Here is a 16,457-nt window from a genome sequence, read left to right on the forward strand (position 1 = left end):
TCGGTTAAGCGTCCGACTTCAGCCAGGTCATGATCTCGCGGTCCATGAGTTCGAGCCCCGCGTCGGGCTCTGGGCTGATGGCTCAGAGCCTGGAGCCTGTTTCCGATTCTGTGTCTCCCTCTCTCTCTGCCCCTCCCCCGTTCATGCTCTGTCTCTCTCTGTCCCAAAAATAAAAATAAACGTTAAAAAAAAAAAAAATAAATAAAACATGGAAGCCTAGCGGCTCAGTTGGTTAAGTGGTTAAGCATCCAACTTCAGCTCAGGTCATGATCTTGCAGTTCATGGGTTAGAGCCCTGTGTCGGGTTCTGAGCTGACACCTCAGGGCCTGGAGCCTACTTTGGATTCTGTGTCTCCCTCTCTTTCTGCCCCTCCCCCAACCCTGCTCTGTCTCCCTCCCCACCCCCCTCAAAAATAAACATTTAAAAAACAACAACAACAACAAAAACCATGGGAGCCCAGTCCTCCGCCTCTTAGCTGTGGGCTACGTTATTGGTTTACACGTAACAAACAGAATAAGGCAAAGCAACAGTGTGCAATTTTGAAGGCTGGGTCATAAAAGACATTTTGGCTTCTGCCTTCTCTCAGATCACCTGCCTAATACAGTGAGAACATTCAACTTGCCCTATGGGTCGGTCCACATGGCTAGAAATGAGGCTCCTGCTAAAATCCACAAGAAACGGTGACCTCCAGCCAGCAGCCAAGTAAGCCTTTTAGGGAAACAGATCCTCATGCCCCATTTGTCCAAATGACTAAAACCCTAGCTGGTATCTTGACTGCAACTTCATAAGAGATTTAGAGCTAGAACCATCTAGCTAAGCCATTCCCAGATTCCTAACCCTCAGAAAGTGTGTGAAGTACTATTTGTTCTCTCAAGCCTCTAAATATTGGGGTAATTTATTACACAGCAATAAATAACTCATATACATAGTTTCAAAGTGCCTCCCTACAAAATACTTATTCACAAAAAGAAAACGAGTAACTACCAATCAAGAAGCTTGGAGAATACCACAAAGTAAACGTCACCAGTAATAACGCAAGCTACCTCCATGTCAAACATGCAGAGCTTGAATCCAATTTTGAGTAAATCCCAGACAGACCTAAACTCAGGGATTTCCTGCAAAATAACTGTCTTGTAACCACAAGAAGCTTAGGTGTATGAAAAGAAGACTTGAAGATCTATTCCAGACTGAAAGAGAGACAGAAGAGACAGGACAAGGAAATGTAACAGAAAATTCTGAACTAGTATTGTGACAACTGGTGACATCTGAATTAAATAATATTATCAATGTTAACTTCCCAATTTTGATGGCTGCATTATATCCTTATTTGTACGAAATAGACTCTAAAGTATTCAGAGATGATGGGAACATCAGGTCTTCAAATGACTATCCACTGGTTCGAGGAAAAAAGTTTTCTATATTATACTTACTACTTTTCTGTAAATTTATGATTGTTTCAACTATCTATATGCATGTATACACATATACGTTTACAAATATAAACATATATATATACATAATTTTGAAACAATCACAAATTTACAGAAAAGTGGCAAGTGTGTGTATGTGGGTAAGTATACATTTAATAGTGGGATGCCCTTAAGGCATTAAAGCTGGAAATTATGTTTTCTCACAAGTATTGTACTATATTCTCAGTAAGGGCAAAAACAGACAGCAAGTACAATTATAAGATGAAGCATTCTATGAAATTATAGTACATTAGAAATATCTATTATATAAAGTACTTTTATTAGGGGAGATAAGTATTAAATATTCAAGGAAGAAACCTATCTCCAGCTCGAACTTTAATAAATATTGATGGTATGTGTCTAATTAACTGAAGTGTAAAATTACTAAAATGAGAGTTCTGTAGGAAAATCATAGGATATTTTTTCAGTATTATTTTTATATCTCCACTCTGGAGTGGCAAGCTTTATGCTAAGCTCTACTGCTCCCCACCCCTGCCAAAAGCCATCCTCTGGCAAAAATGATAAACTTACTCCAAATAGATAAATAAATGAATAAATAGATACATACATAAATAACTAGATAAATAAAGGTTTCAACCTTTTTCAGAAAGATATACCATGTTATTATAATCTTGAAAATTAAACTAACATCTATCAAAGAGCATCAGACATATCAGATTTTATGTAGTAATAGTAATAGACTTTTACACTCTTTGAAACACAAAAACACTCATAACTGTTATCTATCCTGCCAGTGGGGTAGAAAGCCAAGACAGCTCATTCTCAAGATGAGGGCAAAGAGGAAGATGACAACACATCACTGATATGCCTCCTGCTGCGTGAAGAACCAACAGCAAGTATCATTAGGTAAAACGTCCTTGACTCCAGGCAAGAGAATGCCCATTTCTTTCAACAGAAAACCATCCCTCAATTCTAAGCCCAACTTAAAAACTGAATGAGAAGACTATGTACATGATTGAGAGGGCTGAAACGAAAGCCATGGTCCATGGATACGTGGTAGTTTAACAAGCCTTGACTTGCTAGAAGGAGGGGGACAAGCCCTTACACTCAACTGCATGTCTGGCACTTAGCTCCAAACATCTTTCCAGGTCTCTTTCCTTTGCTCTCAAGCTAATTATGGGTATAAAAATATCACCTTCAATATAATGATAAACATTTAAACTCTTATTCACAGGAATAAATGTACAATGTAAGCTCTCCACAAACAAAATGAAGAGTGCCATCATGGACGAAGCACTAATCTGAACATCAGATGTTAAATGCTCGGTGCAATGCTCTCTCTGTGTGGGACTATTAATGTTCAAGTTTCCATTTTCTCACCTCCTGAGCAACAAGAATTAAAAGAACACACTAACTTGTCCTACTTTAAAAACAGTAACATGTCATTCATAATCAGGAGAAAAGATATATGCTAATAAAAAGTGTTAGTGGTAGGAATAATTAATTGCCATGAAAGCAAAGATAACTGATAAACTGAAAGGCATTAAGACTTGCACCCAGCAGTTCAAAAGAAAACAAGTCTGGTAATCAAATTCTATATCAACTTGTGCCAGTTCTTCACTTATTCCTAAACGAATGAAGTATCAAAACTATTAACAGTATGGATCCTTCTTAGTGTATTTTTCCTGTAATAATTATTCATGTATTTGGGGGGCACTTCTCCTCTTGATTCTAAGAATGCTACAACATTTAATTTTTTAAAAGAAAATCAATTTGAGGGTGCCTGGGTAGCTCAGTTGGTTGAGAGTCCGACTTGTGAGTTCGAGCCCTGGATCCGGGTTTGCGCTGACAGTGCAGAGCCTGCTTTGGATTTTCTGTCTCCCTCTCTCTCTGCCCCTACCCCGCTTGCATGTTTTCTCTCTCTCTCTCTCTCAAAAATAAATAAACATTAAAAATGTTTTAAAAGAAAAAAATTGTTTTTAAGATTTATCATTTACGGGGGTGCCTGGGTGGCTTAGTCGGTTAAGTGCCAGACGTCAGCTCAGGTCATGATCTCACAGTTCGTGAGTTCGAGCCCCGCATCGGGCTCTGTGCTGACAGCTCACAGCCTGAAGCCTGCTTCAGATTCCTTGTCTCCCTCTCTCTCTGCCCCTTCTCACTCTGTCTCTCTCTCAAAAATAAATTAAAAAAAAAAGATTTATCATTTACATACAGAAACATTTACACCTAGCAAAGATATAAAACACTTCCATCACTCCAAAAATTCCCTCATCCCCTTTTACTCAATTTCCCTCTCCCACCCTCCAGGCAACCACTAAGCTGATTTCTGTCCCTTTTCTAGAATATCTATAAATGGAGTCACTGAGTAAGTAGCTCTTTAAAATCTGGTTCCTTTTGCCAAACATAACACTTCTGAGAGTCACCTATGTTGCTAGCTGTATCAATAGTGCTGTCTTTTTTTAACTGCTAAGTAGTATTCCACACACATGTAAGAATCACATTTGTTTATCCATTTACCAGCTTATGGACAAATGCAGTTTCTGGTTTTAGGCTGGTATGAATAGAGCTGCTATAAACATTTGCATATAGGTCTTTGTGAGGATGCATGCTTTCATTTTTACAGGATAAATTCCTAGAAGTGGGATTAATAGGCTGTGCTAGGGCCAAGTGTATAAAACAAATCAAGCATATAGAACTAATCATCCTCTGAAGTAGTATTCCATGTAATTTAAAGGTCACACATAAACAAAATTCCACATACGCCCCAAACCAAAAATCCCATTCTAAGCCTTTCACATGACTCCCAATTGCATGTATTACTATTTAATAACTGCTCTGCAACAGCAGTGGTTTCTCAAGCCAAGCAGATCTACCCAGGAGCTGGAACTTGGGCACTAATCCAGAGATTTCTATTCAGCTGCCCTGGGTAAGGCACAGGCATTGGTACTTTTCCCTGTTCTTTTTTATGTGCTAGATTCTCTTTTTTTATTTTGCATTTTAATAAGCTTCAAACATACAGAAAAACAAAGGCAGTAGTGTAAGAACCCCCATTTACCTATCATCTAGAGTTAACAATATTTTACCATTTTTACTTCATTAATTTTTTTCTTACGGACGTATTTTAAGGCTCAGGCTCTACCAACTAAGCTAGCTGGACACTTCTTAGTAAATATTTAAAAAAAAATTTTTTTTAATGTTTATTTATTGTTTTTGAGAGAGAGAGAGAGAGAGACAGAGCACGAGCAGGGGAGGGGCAGAAAGAAGAACGAGACACAGAATCCAAAGGAGGCTCCAGGCTCCAAGCTGTCATCACAGAGCCCGACACAGGGCTTGAACCCACGGACCGTGAGATCGTGACCTGAGCCGAAGTCAGACACTTAACCAACTGAGTCACCCAGGCACCCCTTACTGAAGTATTTTAAAATAAAACACAAACCTCATGACATTTCACTTCAAAATAGTTAAAAATTCATCTTTAAAAATCAAATCCATTTTCTTACATCATTACAATACCATTCTCACACCAAACCAAACAAAAAATAATTTGTTTCTACCATGTAATAGCCAACCACATCCAAATTTCCCTAATCATCAAAGTTCGTAACATGCATTAGGGATGAACCATTGATTTATAATCTGTGAAACATAATATGACTATTTTTTTCCAGTTTTTTCCACATTTAAGAACATTCATTTTCTAAAGAAATTAAAAACAATATCACAAAGCAAAGGAGGAAAGGCACTTAATAAAATTTACCTGAAAAGATCCACCTCATGAACAGTAGGTAAAATAACAGATATATGTGTGTCTGCCTGAGATAAAAGAGAAAAAATACAGAAGATATCACTAAAATTTACAGAAATTCATTTTTTAAAAATGCCTATCTATCTTGTGATCAGTAAGCCATATTGCCCTATCTTTTAAGATTCTCCTCCTCCAGGAGCAGCCACAAAGAGATTGGGCCTTAGCAATCTCTCCTAACACAGAAGAAGCTCAAGGATGACAGATTCCTTGGATAAAACATTAATAGTCAGAGGACAGATTAATTCACAACTGCATTACACCAGTTGATATGTGTATATAACAGGAAAAATTAGTTTTCCTACTGCTTTCTATTTTAATTCAATTCAAACAATGGGAGTGTTAATATACCAGTTAAAACATTTCAAATAAAAACTTCAACCGGGGCGCCTGGGTGGCTCAGTCGGTTGAGAGGCTGACTTCAGCTCGGGTCATAACCTCACAATCCGTGAGTTTGAGCCCCACGTCCGGTTCTGTGCTGACAGCTCAGAGCCTGGAGCCTGCTTCAGGTTCTGTGTCTCCCTCTCTCTCTGCCCCTCCCCTGCTCATGCTCTGTCTCTCTCTGTCTCAAAAATAAGTAAAAACATTAAAAAAACAAACAAACAAAAAACAAAACTTCAACCCCACCCATGAACAGATGTGACTGTGGGGGAAATGAAAAGCAATCATAACTAAAGAATCCTTTGACTGAGTTTCCTAAAAACAAAAGCCTGTTGACCATTCTTCTAAGAAGGTAAGAGGTTTTATGTACTTTCCCCTAGTCCTCACAGTTACATTATAAATTGAGTTCTCCAGTGTCTGCTAGATAACAAACAAGAAAAACAATCTGAGAAACATTAGAAAGTTTATTATCAATTTATTACAAAATTATTTAATGGGATATTTCAGTAATATTCAGAAATATATCATAAACCCAAGAAGCTCTATATTTGCTAGTTTAAGAATTCTGTTAAAGAGACTATATATGCTGGATTATTCTACCACAGTACCACACTACCTGCTGAGTTAACTGCGCTATTTGGGTTGTCCCAGGCTTGTCATGACATGTGGGAATCCGTACCTTGAAGAGACAGAGAAGAAATTAACTTTGGCTATAAAAAAATGTCCTTTATATGGTTTGTGACTCCCGCTACAACGAGGGATCAGAAACACTCTTACCACTAAAACAGTACACTTAGCAATGCATAAAAATCCATAAAAACAAAGTATTTATATCAGATTTTAAAACTACAGTCTTATTTATCTTTAGTCACAGCAGAAGGTAAGTGAACCAATGTCTCCAAATTCCCATACACATGGAAATCACTAACTCACTGAGAAGCAAATGTGCTGAAAAACAGAAAAAGGACATCAACTTCATACTGCTTCCTATTTATTGTTCCATTCTTTGCTTCATTAATATACACACACCCAAACACACCCTCTCAAGCTTGCCAAATTATGGGATAAATCTCACAGGAAACCATGAGAACTCACAACCCAGAGCTAAGAGTACCACTTTGATAATCTCCCAGGGAAAAAAAACAGAACACATCCTACAGAAGTTAAGTACATCTAAAAACACAGCATGGCCAAAAATAAGTCCAATTTGAAAATGAATTGCAAAAGCACTACAGCACATTCATACAAAGCCTGAGAGCAAAATGCTATTTCATTTAAAAAAAAAGAAAAGAAAACTGAATGAAAGCACCATATCCTGGGATGGACATGTTTGGTCTGACATCACACATGAAGAAATTTATTACTAAGAACCAATGGCTTTCCTAATTTCTTCCCATTTTTACTAATTCATACTTGACTCTACAAGTATTCTGCAATGTCACCCATCTCTGGAGGGCCATGAAGTTGCAGAAGTCTCAAAGGCTGCATTTACAGTCACATGTATTATACAAGAATGACACCCTTGTGTAAAACTCTAAGGATGAAATGGGACAGGTAGCCCCTGGAGTTGTGTAACTAATGGTTCTGTACAGCAGGATGAACTGTGGGATCTCTAACTCCTCACATACAAATGACAGCAATATTGACATTGAACATTATTAGGAAGTTAAAAAGCAAAACTCATCTATGAACTTCCTAGAGTTCTCTAGAAAAGGAGACAAATGAAATAAAAGCTATTACCTTCATTACAACCCCCATAATAGGCAGGTGTAATGTCTTCCCTGGCACTGGGGCAGGCCATCGATCAACATCATTACAAGCTGAAAAAATAATACAATCTTTCCTTAGTATAAGTTCAAATTGCAAAATATGAAAAATGAAACATTAGAAATTAGAACTCCAGGGACGCCTGTGTGGCTCAGTCAGTTGAGCATCTGACTCTTGATTTAGGCTCAAGTCATGATCCTAGGGTCATGGGATCAAGCCCTGTATCACACTCTGCACTGAGCATGGAGCCTGCTTCAATTTCTCTCTCTCTTTCTCTCCCTCTGTCCCTCTCCCCACTAACATGTTCTTGTTCTAAAATAAAATAAAAACTAAAAAAAGAAAAAATTAAAAAGGTAACAGAAAAGTAAAAGTGGTGAAAATATCTTGCATTTCACCAGAAATACACCTGTGTTCTTTTTTTTTTTTTTTAAGTTTATTTGTTTTATTTTGAGAGAGAGAAAGAGAGAGGGAGGGACAGAGTGAGAGGGAGAGAGAATCCCCAAACAGGCTCCGCACTGTCAGCCCAGAGCCCAGCATGGGGCTTGAGTTCATGAACCATGCATGAGATCATGACCTGAGCCGAAATCAAGAGTCAGACATTTAACCAACTGAGCCACCCAGGCACCCTGAAATATACCTATGTTCTAAGATACAAACTAGTTCATAAATTTTTTGAAAGGGAGTTTTCCTATTCACTCATCACTACCCAAATTAGCAACAAAAACATAACACTCAATAGAGGCCTCTGCATTGAGTGACATAAAGATTTGTTTAAACACTACTCTGAGAAGCAGAGCTGTCAACTTCATATTTGTTCATCATTAACCTAATAAATAGGCATCATCTATGCTGCAAAAGGAGATAATAAAAGATACGGTCTTTTGTGTTTGTAGGTAAAGATGAAGAATAGCTTTTCATCTCTCTCCCACCATATAGCCCTTACAATTCTTCTTTTTTAAAACAATTTTTAAGAGATATTTTTTAAGTTTATTTATTTATTTTGAGAGAGAGGGAGAGAGAGTGGGTGAGGGGCAGAGAGAAAGGGACAGAGGATCCCAAGCAGGTTCTGTGGTGTCAGCTCAGAGCCCATAATGGGGCTCAAATTCATGAACTGTGAGATCATGACCTGAGGTGAAATCAAGAGTCAGATGCTTAATTGACTGAGCCACCCAGGTGTCCCTAGCCCTTAAAATTCTTAACTAAATTTTTTAGAAAGTCAACTTTATATTTATCAGCCATTTCCAGGAAAATTTTTAAAACTCCTTCATAAAGTATCTAAGTCACACAATATTTAACTTACCTGCTTCCAAATAAGGTTCGCTCTTTTCAAAATACTCTGGTGCTATCTGTTTGAGCACGGTATGAAAAAAATGAATGTAAGGTAGTTTGCTGATCAAAACCAAGGACTGGAGAGAAAAAAGAAACATGATTTTTTATTTTCCTGATGATTATAATTTAAATTTGTCATTTCTTATAAAATCAATTACTAACAAGCTAAATTCAGCAAAAAGTGTGGATTTTGAAAGAAAGTTTTTGCAGTAAACGGTTAAAAGAAAAACTACATAAAACTACAGTAGCAGAATGCAAGAACTTTAACCTTATTATTACACCTTAAGAGCATAAGGGCATATTCACAGATTCTCCTGCTCTCCAGGAAAAAGAATTTCCTATAAAGAGACAAATATTATGGATAATTTCCAAGGCCTCGCTACTACTGTCATTAGCAAAGCAGTTCTACCAGGAATTAGTGAGATGAACTCTTCCTAATATAGGAAGAGCAAATTGTGATGCTTTTTCAAACTAAGACCTATGATTGCTGTTATTTTAGTTTTCAATGATCATAACCATATACTTAGAAACTCTGACTTTATAGTTGGGCCAATTCAGATATGGATTATGCCAATTTTTTCATCTATTTCTCTTGAAAGCTACTTTTTACCTTTCTATCCAATATCAATTAGTGGTCAAGCACATTCTAGTTACAAAAGGTAAAGGTGTGTCCCTGTTAGCTGTAATTAAATCAGAACCGATTATTATTTTTAATGATGATTGGGATTTTTTAATTAACTAATTAATCAATTTAAGTAATTTCTACACCCAATGTGGGGCTCAAACTAACAAACCCAACATCAAGAGTTGCATGCTCTTCTGACTGAGCCAGCCAGGTGCCCCTAATTTTTTTTTTAAAGAAAATAAAATGACTGTACATTTAGAATGGAAATACTAATGATTAAGATGTTGCTAAGATGTATTTAGTGACTCTTAGCTTTTCAAAAAAAGATACTGCAGACTTTTATTAGTTGTAATGATATTAAAAATCATCTGTTCATTCTTTTCCTCATCCCAAAATGTGGAAATTAAGCAGATTCATTTGGCTTTTAACAATTTCATACAATATGTATAACTGTCAGGAATCTAGCACAGAGATAGCAGAAAGGCAAAATTCAATCCCAGTTAAAAATCTAGGGACAGGGGCATCTGGGTAGCTCAGTCGGTTAAGCATCCAACTCTTGATTCTCAGCTCACATCTTAATCTCAGGGTCCTGGGCATGAGACCCACTTTAAAAAAAAAAAAAAAAAAAAAAAAAATCTAGGGACAGGTATCTATAATCTAAAAAAACAAAAAAAAAAATGTAAGTTCTAGTATGTTTAAAGATAAAATATCAAAGACTTTAAAGACTATTCATCCTTACAGTTTCTATTTTTCTAGCCACAATATAAAAACAATTTCCCTATTAGTGCATATGAAATTTACCTTCTGGAAGTAGCCTCTTTTTAGACTTTTATCTCGAACTTGTCGGAAATACACATATCCGTAAAAATAAGCAGGATCCTTCTATGAAAGAAGTGACAAATAAAAAAATACATATTGCATTCCTTTTGTTATTATTAACATCACATTCCTTTACAAACCTGAACTGAGATATGAAATATACACAAAGATCTAGTTATGCTTTTCCACCAACACAATCATGATAGTAACTGGCAGATATAAACTTGGAGCTTGCCCAAAGGTGAAATCATTTCAACTAAAGTACTAAAATCAGACTTTTCCCATTAAAACCTCCTCAGCTTATGTTGTTTATTCATGTCTGTACTAGTCATGAAACAATCAAATGGACGTCAGGAAACAATCAAATTCTACGTTTTCTCCAATGCTACATGTATATTTTTAAATTGTGCCTACAAGTATGAGTTAGGGGTCAGTCTTAATAAAATGAAGTATCCTAATGTAAAATTTTGAGAGAGAAAAAAAGGAGTTAAATGCCAATCTGAATGTTACATAATCAGTTCTATTTTTACCTAATAAAAATGAAACACTGAAATATTTATCAAAATATAATTTGAAAGTAAATACATTCCAAAAAACATAAGAAGTTTTTACATCCTAATGAAATATACTTTAACCCAGTTCCTAACTGATTATTATTTGCACAAATATTTATTGACCATCTACTTTGAACAAGGCATTGTGTTACAGAAGTTAAAAGATGCATCAGATATAGTTCCTTAAGAAGACCACAACCTATGAGGGACAAAAACAAACCTCAAGGTAGGTACTATGAAGAAACCACAAAGTGTTACAGGGAGGCCAAGAGCGAAGAGATTACTTCTGGCTATGGGGATCAGTAAAGATTTCATAGAGGTAGCTGTTTTCGAATGGGGCATTGAAGGATGCATAGGAGTTAAACAAAGACAAAAACATCCCAGGTTTAGAGAGCCAGGAGTTTGAGGAAAAACAAACACACAGAGGCTGAAAAATACAAGCTACCTCAGGAAAAAGCACATAGTTCAGTTTGGTTAAAATGTGGCACATGTACAGAAAGGAGATAAAGTTGGAAACTGGAAACGTAAAGGTCTTATCTTGGAAGGCCCAAAAAGTGAGGACAAGGAAATAGCACTATCATTGCCTCTTTATTCATTAAGCAACAGATAGCCATTCTGTATTTATTTTTATATAATATATACATGTACTTTAGCTGACAACTCTGTATACAATATATTACATTGAAAAAAACCCAAAAGATGGGATGTCTAGGCAAAATTATTATCCTCATCAGCCCTCAATTCCCTCATTTACAAAAGAAACTCTCAGAACACTATGAGGATGGATGAGATAACACAAGCTTATTAATACAGTGCCTAGAATATAAGCACCAATCAATAGTAACTATTATTATCAGTTGAAAGAATATGTTGATAGCGAAAGCAAAAGGTCATGGAAAGGAGTAGATGGCTATAAGACATTTCAAAGGTAATAGATTTGCTAACTGGGAAAGGGTTCCTGTCATTACTGGAACCAGGGAGGTTAACTGTAAATGCTGATTTTAGGCAAATGAGGTCATACTGGATGTGCTGATAGGACATCCAGACGGAAATGTTCCTCACACAGTCAGAGATGTAAATATGGAATACCAAACAGAAGCCTATACTCTGAAATCATCTAAATTATTAAAATTGTTTTTAATAAATAACTGGAAAACAAAGCTCAAAAAGAGACAACTACAATTCTACCATAAAGTAGGGAATCTTCAACTCTAAGTGATATTTACTGGTATGGTACCACCCCAACTCCACATCTAAACAAAGAGGTATTAACAAATGAAAGAAAACCACCTCAACATTCTAATTGATTTCTAAAATTCACAGTGGCATTATATGTTTCAAGAACAGTAACTTTGTAAAGTTTCTTTCTTTCACATGCTGAATCCTTATGAATTAGACTCACTTAGGAAATCTAACAGTATAATATAGTAATAACACAAAAGTAAAATATTTCTGAATGCTTTAGAGGTAACTGAGTTCTAAAGTTTCCTCTCACATGGACATTTTTCTATTGCTACTTTTCCAACCTTTAAGTAAACTGGTAAATCTTTGTCATAATGATCCAGGAGACAATGCAGTGACACCCTCCTCCCAGAAGATTGTCGAAATCTAAAACAAAACTGGGTATCTCCAAGACAACCTAATGAAAACAAAAATGAAAGTAATTAAGAATAGCATAGTGTAACATTTATTTACCCAGATTCATCAAACGTTAGAGCTAATAAGGTCCTATCAACCGTTTAAACCCATTCTATCACGTTTTAGAAGAGAACAAGGAGATCCTGAGAATTCAAGTGACTTGTCCAAAGCTACCTTTGCTGGTTAGAGGCAAAGCCATTAGCAAAACATGCATCTTAACTCCTATGTCTCCTTACTATTTTCCTATTCCATTTTCCCCAAGTAATTAAAAAAAATTTTTAACTGTTTGCATGTAATGTTGACTCACAGACATAATAATGAGAAAAGGAAGCCAAATGCAAAAGGATGTATACAGTTCAAATCCACTTACATAGTTTTTGTTATTTTTTTAAAGCAGGCAAAACTAAACTATAGTGTTTAGGGATGCATAATTGGGTGATAAAAGTATAAAAAAAAGCAAGACACTTATCACTGTAAGAATCAGAATTGTGGTTGTATTTGGAGGGAGGAAGGAAACAGTGTTTAGGAGGGGACATGAGGGAATATGAAGGGGCTTTTAAGGCGCTGGCAAGTTCTATTTCTAGACCTTGTATGTGTTTTGTATTTCACAATGAGAAGTTTTTTTTAAAAAGACATAATATAGCAAACTCAGGAAGAGCCCAAGTAATAGATTCACTATTTTCCTCATTTTAATTTAAAAGGTTTTTGATTAGGAACGGCTGGGTGGCTCAGTCGGTTAAGCATCCGGCTCAGGTCACAATCTCGCAGTTCGTGGGTTCGAGCTCCGCATTGGGACCTGTGCTGACAGCTGGGGGCCTAGGCCTGCATTTTGTGTCTCCCTCTCTCTCTGCCCCTCCCATGCTCATGCTCTGTCTCTCTCTCTCTCTCAAAAAATAAACATTAGAAATAAAAATAAAAATAAAATAAATAAAAGGTTTTTGATTAATAAAGTTTTTAAACATTAATCATTTCTACCAAACCTCTTAAAACATGTAAAATTTACCTAAACTATCTGGCAATAATTACAAAAAAAAAAAACATAAATAGTCTAAAAAGTCAAAGACATATTAAGTAGCTTATCACTGAAATTCTTCCTGGTTATTATATTTAAGAATAAGATTATATTAAATATGAAATGTGCTCAAGATTTTATTATTTACTATTACACACTGAAGTACTTATATTTTCTTAGCACGTGAAGTTCTCAACAAAGGAGGTAGAAACTTGTTAATGTTTAAGTTTTTTAAAAAACAACATACCTAAATGCAGTTATAGAAACTAATATTTCTTATTTATTTTTAATTTTTTTTAATGTTTATTTATTTATTTTCAGAGAGAGAGCACACGTGGGGAAAGGGGAGGGTGAAAGGGAGAGGAAGAGAATCCCAAGCAGACTCCACGCTGTCAGCACAGAGCCCGATGTGGAGCTTGATCTCCTAAACCACGAGACCATGACCTAAGCCAAAACCAAGAGTTAGCTGCTTAACTGACTGAGCTACCCAGGCGCCCCTAGAAACTAATATTTCTTTGGTGATGAAGTGGGCAGGGGACTGGAGGATGGGTCAAGTCAATTTCTTTACTTGTTACAATAGATAGTTTAAAAATAAGGGGCGCCTGGGTGGCGCAGTCGGTTAAGCGTCCGACTTCAGCCAGGTCATGATCTCGCGGTCCGTGAGTTCGAGCCCCGCGTCAGGCTCTGGGCTGATGGCTCAGAGCCTAGAGCCTGTTTCCGATTCTGTGTCTCCCTCTCTCTCTGCCCCTCCCCCGTTCATGCTCTGTCTCTCTCTGTCCCCAAAATAAAATAAAACGTTGAAAAAAAAAAAAAAATAAGGAAAACACATGAAACCTGAGATAATGGAAAACACTCCTAGCATTGTTTTAGTTCAAGAGATTTATAAATTGATGGTTCAATTTTTCCCTTTATTAGACATTTAAATATTGTTTTTTTTTTTTAAAAAGGGAAGAAAGAGCCAACAGACATGAACAGATGCTCAACATCACTCATCATAGCAAAATGCAAATCAAAACTACTATGAGATACCATCTCATTCCTGTCAGAATGGCTAAAATCAAAAATACAAGAAATAAGTGTTGATGAGGATGTGAAAAAAAAGGAACCTTCATGCACTGCTGGGGGGAATGCAAACTGGTACAGTCACTTTGGAAAGCAATATGGAGATGCCTCAAAAAAATTAGAAGTTGATCTACCCCGTGATCTAGTAATCACACTACTGGGTATTTAGCCAAAGAATACAAAACCTAATTCAAAAGAATATATACACCCCTATGTTTATTGCACCATTATTTACAATAGGCAAATTATGGAAGCTGTCCAAAGGTCCATCGATAGATGAGTGGATAATATATACACAATATATATACACACAATGGATTATTATTCAGCCATAAAAAAGAATGAAATTTTGCCACATGCAACAACAAAAATGGATCTAGAGAGTACAATGCTAAGTGAAAAAAGTCAGAGAAAGACAAATACCACATGACTTCACTCACATGTGGAATTTAAAAAGCAAAACAAAGGAAAAAGAGAAACACAAACCAAGAAATAGACTCAACGATAGAGAACAAACTGATGGTTGCCAGTGGGGGGGTGGGTGAAATAGGTGATAGGGATTAAAAAGTGCACTTGTGATGAGCACTGAGTAACGTATAGAATTGTTTAATCACTATATTGTACACCTGAAACTAATATAACACTGTATGTTAAAACATATTTAAAAAAAAAAAAGAAAATGCCACTAAGAAGTACACATTAATTTCTCTGAGACACGTAATAGGATAGAGCAGGAAAAGATAATGGATTTTAAGAAACAGATACGTAGCATCTGGAAAATGCAAAGAATGCTGAATTTTGTGAAAGGGAAGTAATGAAGCTCCCATAGCCTTAACTCTCTACCCATCCAGCTCCATTCTCAAATCATGGGCATGCTGTGAGAACTTTCCAGTAATCAGCTGCACCCACAAGCTGTACAGAATTGGTCAGGAAGACAGTTCACCAAGTCAAAAAGCTTTAGCCATGTTATCCTTGTCAACTGAGGTAAATGGTTCCTGTTTTATGTTTCAGAGGTCTGTCCCTTCACACACTAAAGGTTACTAAAGAAATATCAACTCTTGGGGCACCTTGGGTGGCTCAGTCAGTTAAGCGTCTGACTCTTGATCTCAGCTCAGGTCTTGATTTCAGGGTCATGAGTTCAAGCCCGTGTGGGGCTCCACGCCAGGCATGAAGCCTGAGAAAGAAAGGAAGAAAGGAAGAAATATCAACTCCTTATCTTGCTAGACCTGTGTTCTCCATTCTGATCTCATCATTATGATGAGAAAGGAGACATTACAGATTGACGATCAGATTTTTTGCATTTGCTATGCAGAAAATGATACCTAGAAAGAGTCAAGGAAATCCTGACACCCTACAACCTCATCAAAAATAAATCTCTACTGTTAGTATGAGCCATTCAGTTTGTCAGTGTAACAAGAGACTGCAGCTCTACACAAGCAACATAACAATTACATGTGAAAAACGGTTACATGAATGTGATCGTGGGGGAAAAGTTGGGACCTGAGGACAAAGGCACCACGATCAATGGAATCTAGTCCCAGGGCTGTCAATAATTAGTGTTCTAGAAGTCGCTTAACCTAAGATTCTCAATTTCCTTGTCAACAAAAATGGTATCATAAGATACTCTCTAAAGTCACTTCTAGTGGCTATGTTCAATTATTCTAAAATAAAACTCCACAACTGACTTATAATTGTAGTGAATTCCAAGCATCCTTTACCCAACATATTCACTAAGCTCTACAAAACTCCAAAAAGACCTAAAAGTTATGCTATTTGCACCACAACTTTCTGATTATTAACATTAAAAATGAGAAAACATTTTAATGTAAATCATTTTTTCCTTATATAAACCAAGGTATAGGGATTAACTTACACAAGTTTTAAGATCAAGTGACAGCTCTCCAAGGAAAATAAACCTTAATATGGGTTCTTGATCAAGAGCAACATAAACCCTTTCCTTTGATAAAATAGCAAGTATTAAGAAAGCAGCAGATTTGCTCAGTAAAACCCCACAGCTTTAAGGTAAGTTCCAGTTTAA

At 36.4% G+C, this 16,457-nt stretch overlaps 1 protein-coding gene across 5 annotated transcripts in view; it reads right to left on the minus strand.

Moving 5' to 3' along the window:
* The window catches only part of DENND6A (DENN domain containing 6A), a 66,089-nt gene that overhangs the window by 28,161 nt on the left and 21,471 nt on the right, over positions 1 to 16,457 (minus strand). For 3 of the 5 annotated variants that reach the window (XM_045493294.1, XM_045493298.1, XM_045493296.1), the window contains 6 exons: positions 12,234 to 12,346; positions 10,136 to 10,216; positions 8,681 to 8,786; positions 7,354 to 7,433; positions 6,230 to 6,292; positions 5,188 to 5,243 (listed from right to left, as the gene is read on the minus strand). In XM_045493294.1, the coding sequence (XP_045349250.1) occupies positions 5,188 to 5,243; positions 6,230 to 6,292; positions 7,354 to 7,433; positions 8,681 to 8,786; positions 10,136 to 10,216; positions 12,234 to 12,346 (499 nt within the window). The remainder of the gene's footprint in view (positions 1 to 5,187; positions 5,244 to 6,229; positions 6,293 to 7,353; positions 7,434 to 8,680; positions 8,787 to 10,135; positions 10,217 to 12,233; positions 12,347 to 16,457) is intronic. The other 2 variants (XM_045493295.1, XM_045493297.1) reach the window with 2 other exon arrangements.

The sequence above is a fragment of the Leopardus geoffroyi genome, chromosome A2 (genome assembly GCF_018350155.1).
Source record: "Leopardus geoffroyi isolate Oge1 chromosome A2, O.geoffroyi_Oge1_pat1.0, whole genome shotgun sequence".
NCBI classification, from domain to species: domain Eukaryota; kingdom Metazoa; phylum Chordata; class Mammalia; order Carnivora; family Felidae; genus Leopardus; species Leopardus geoffroyi.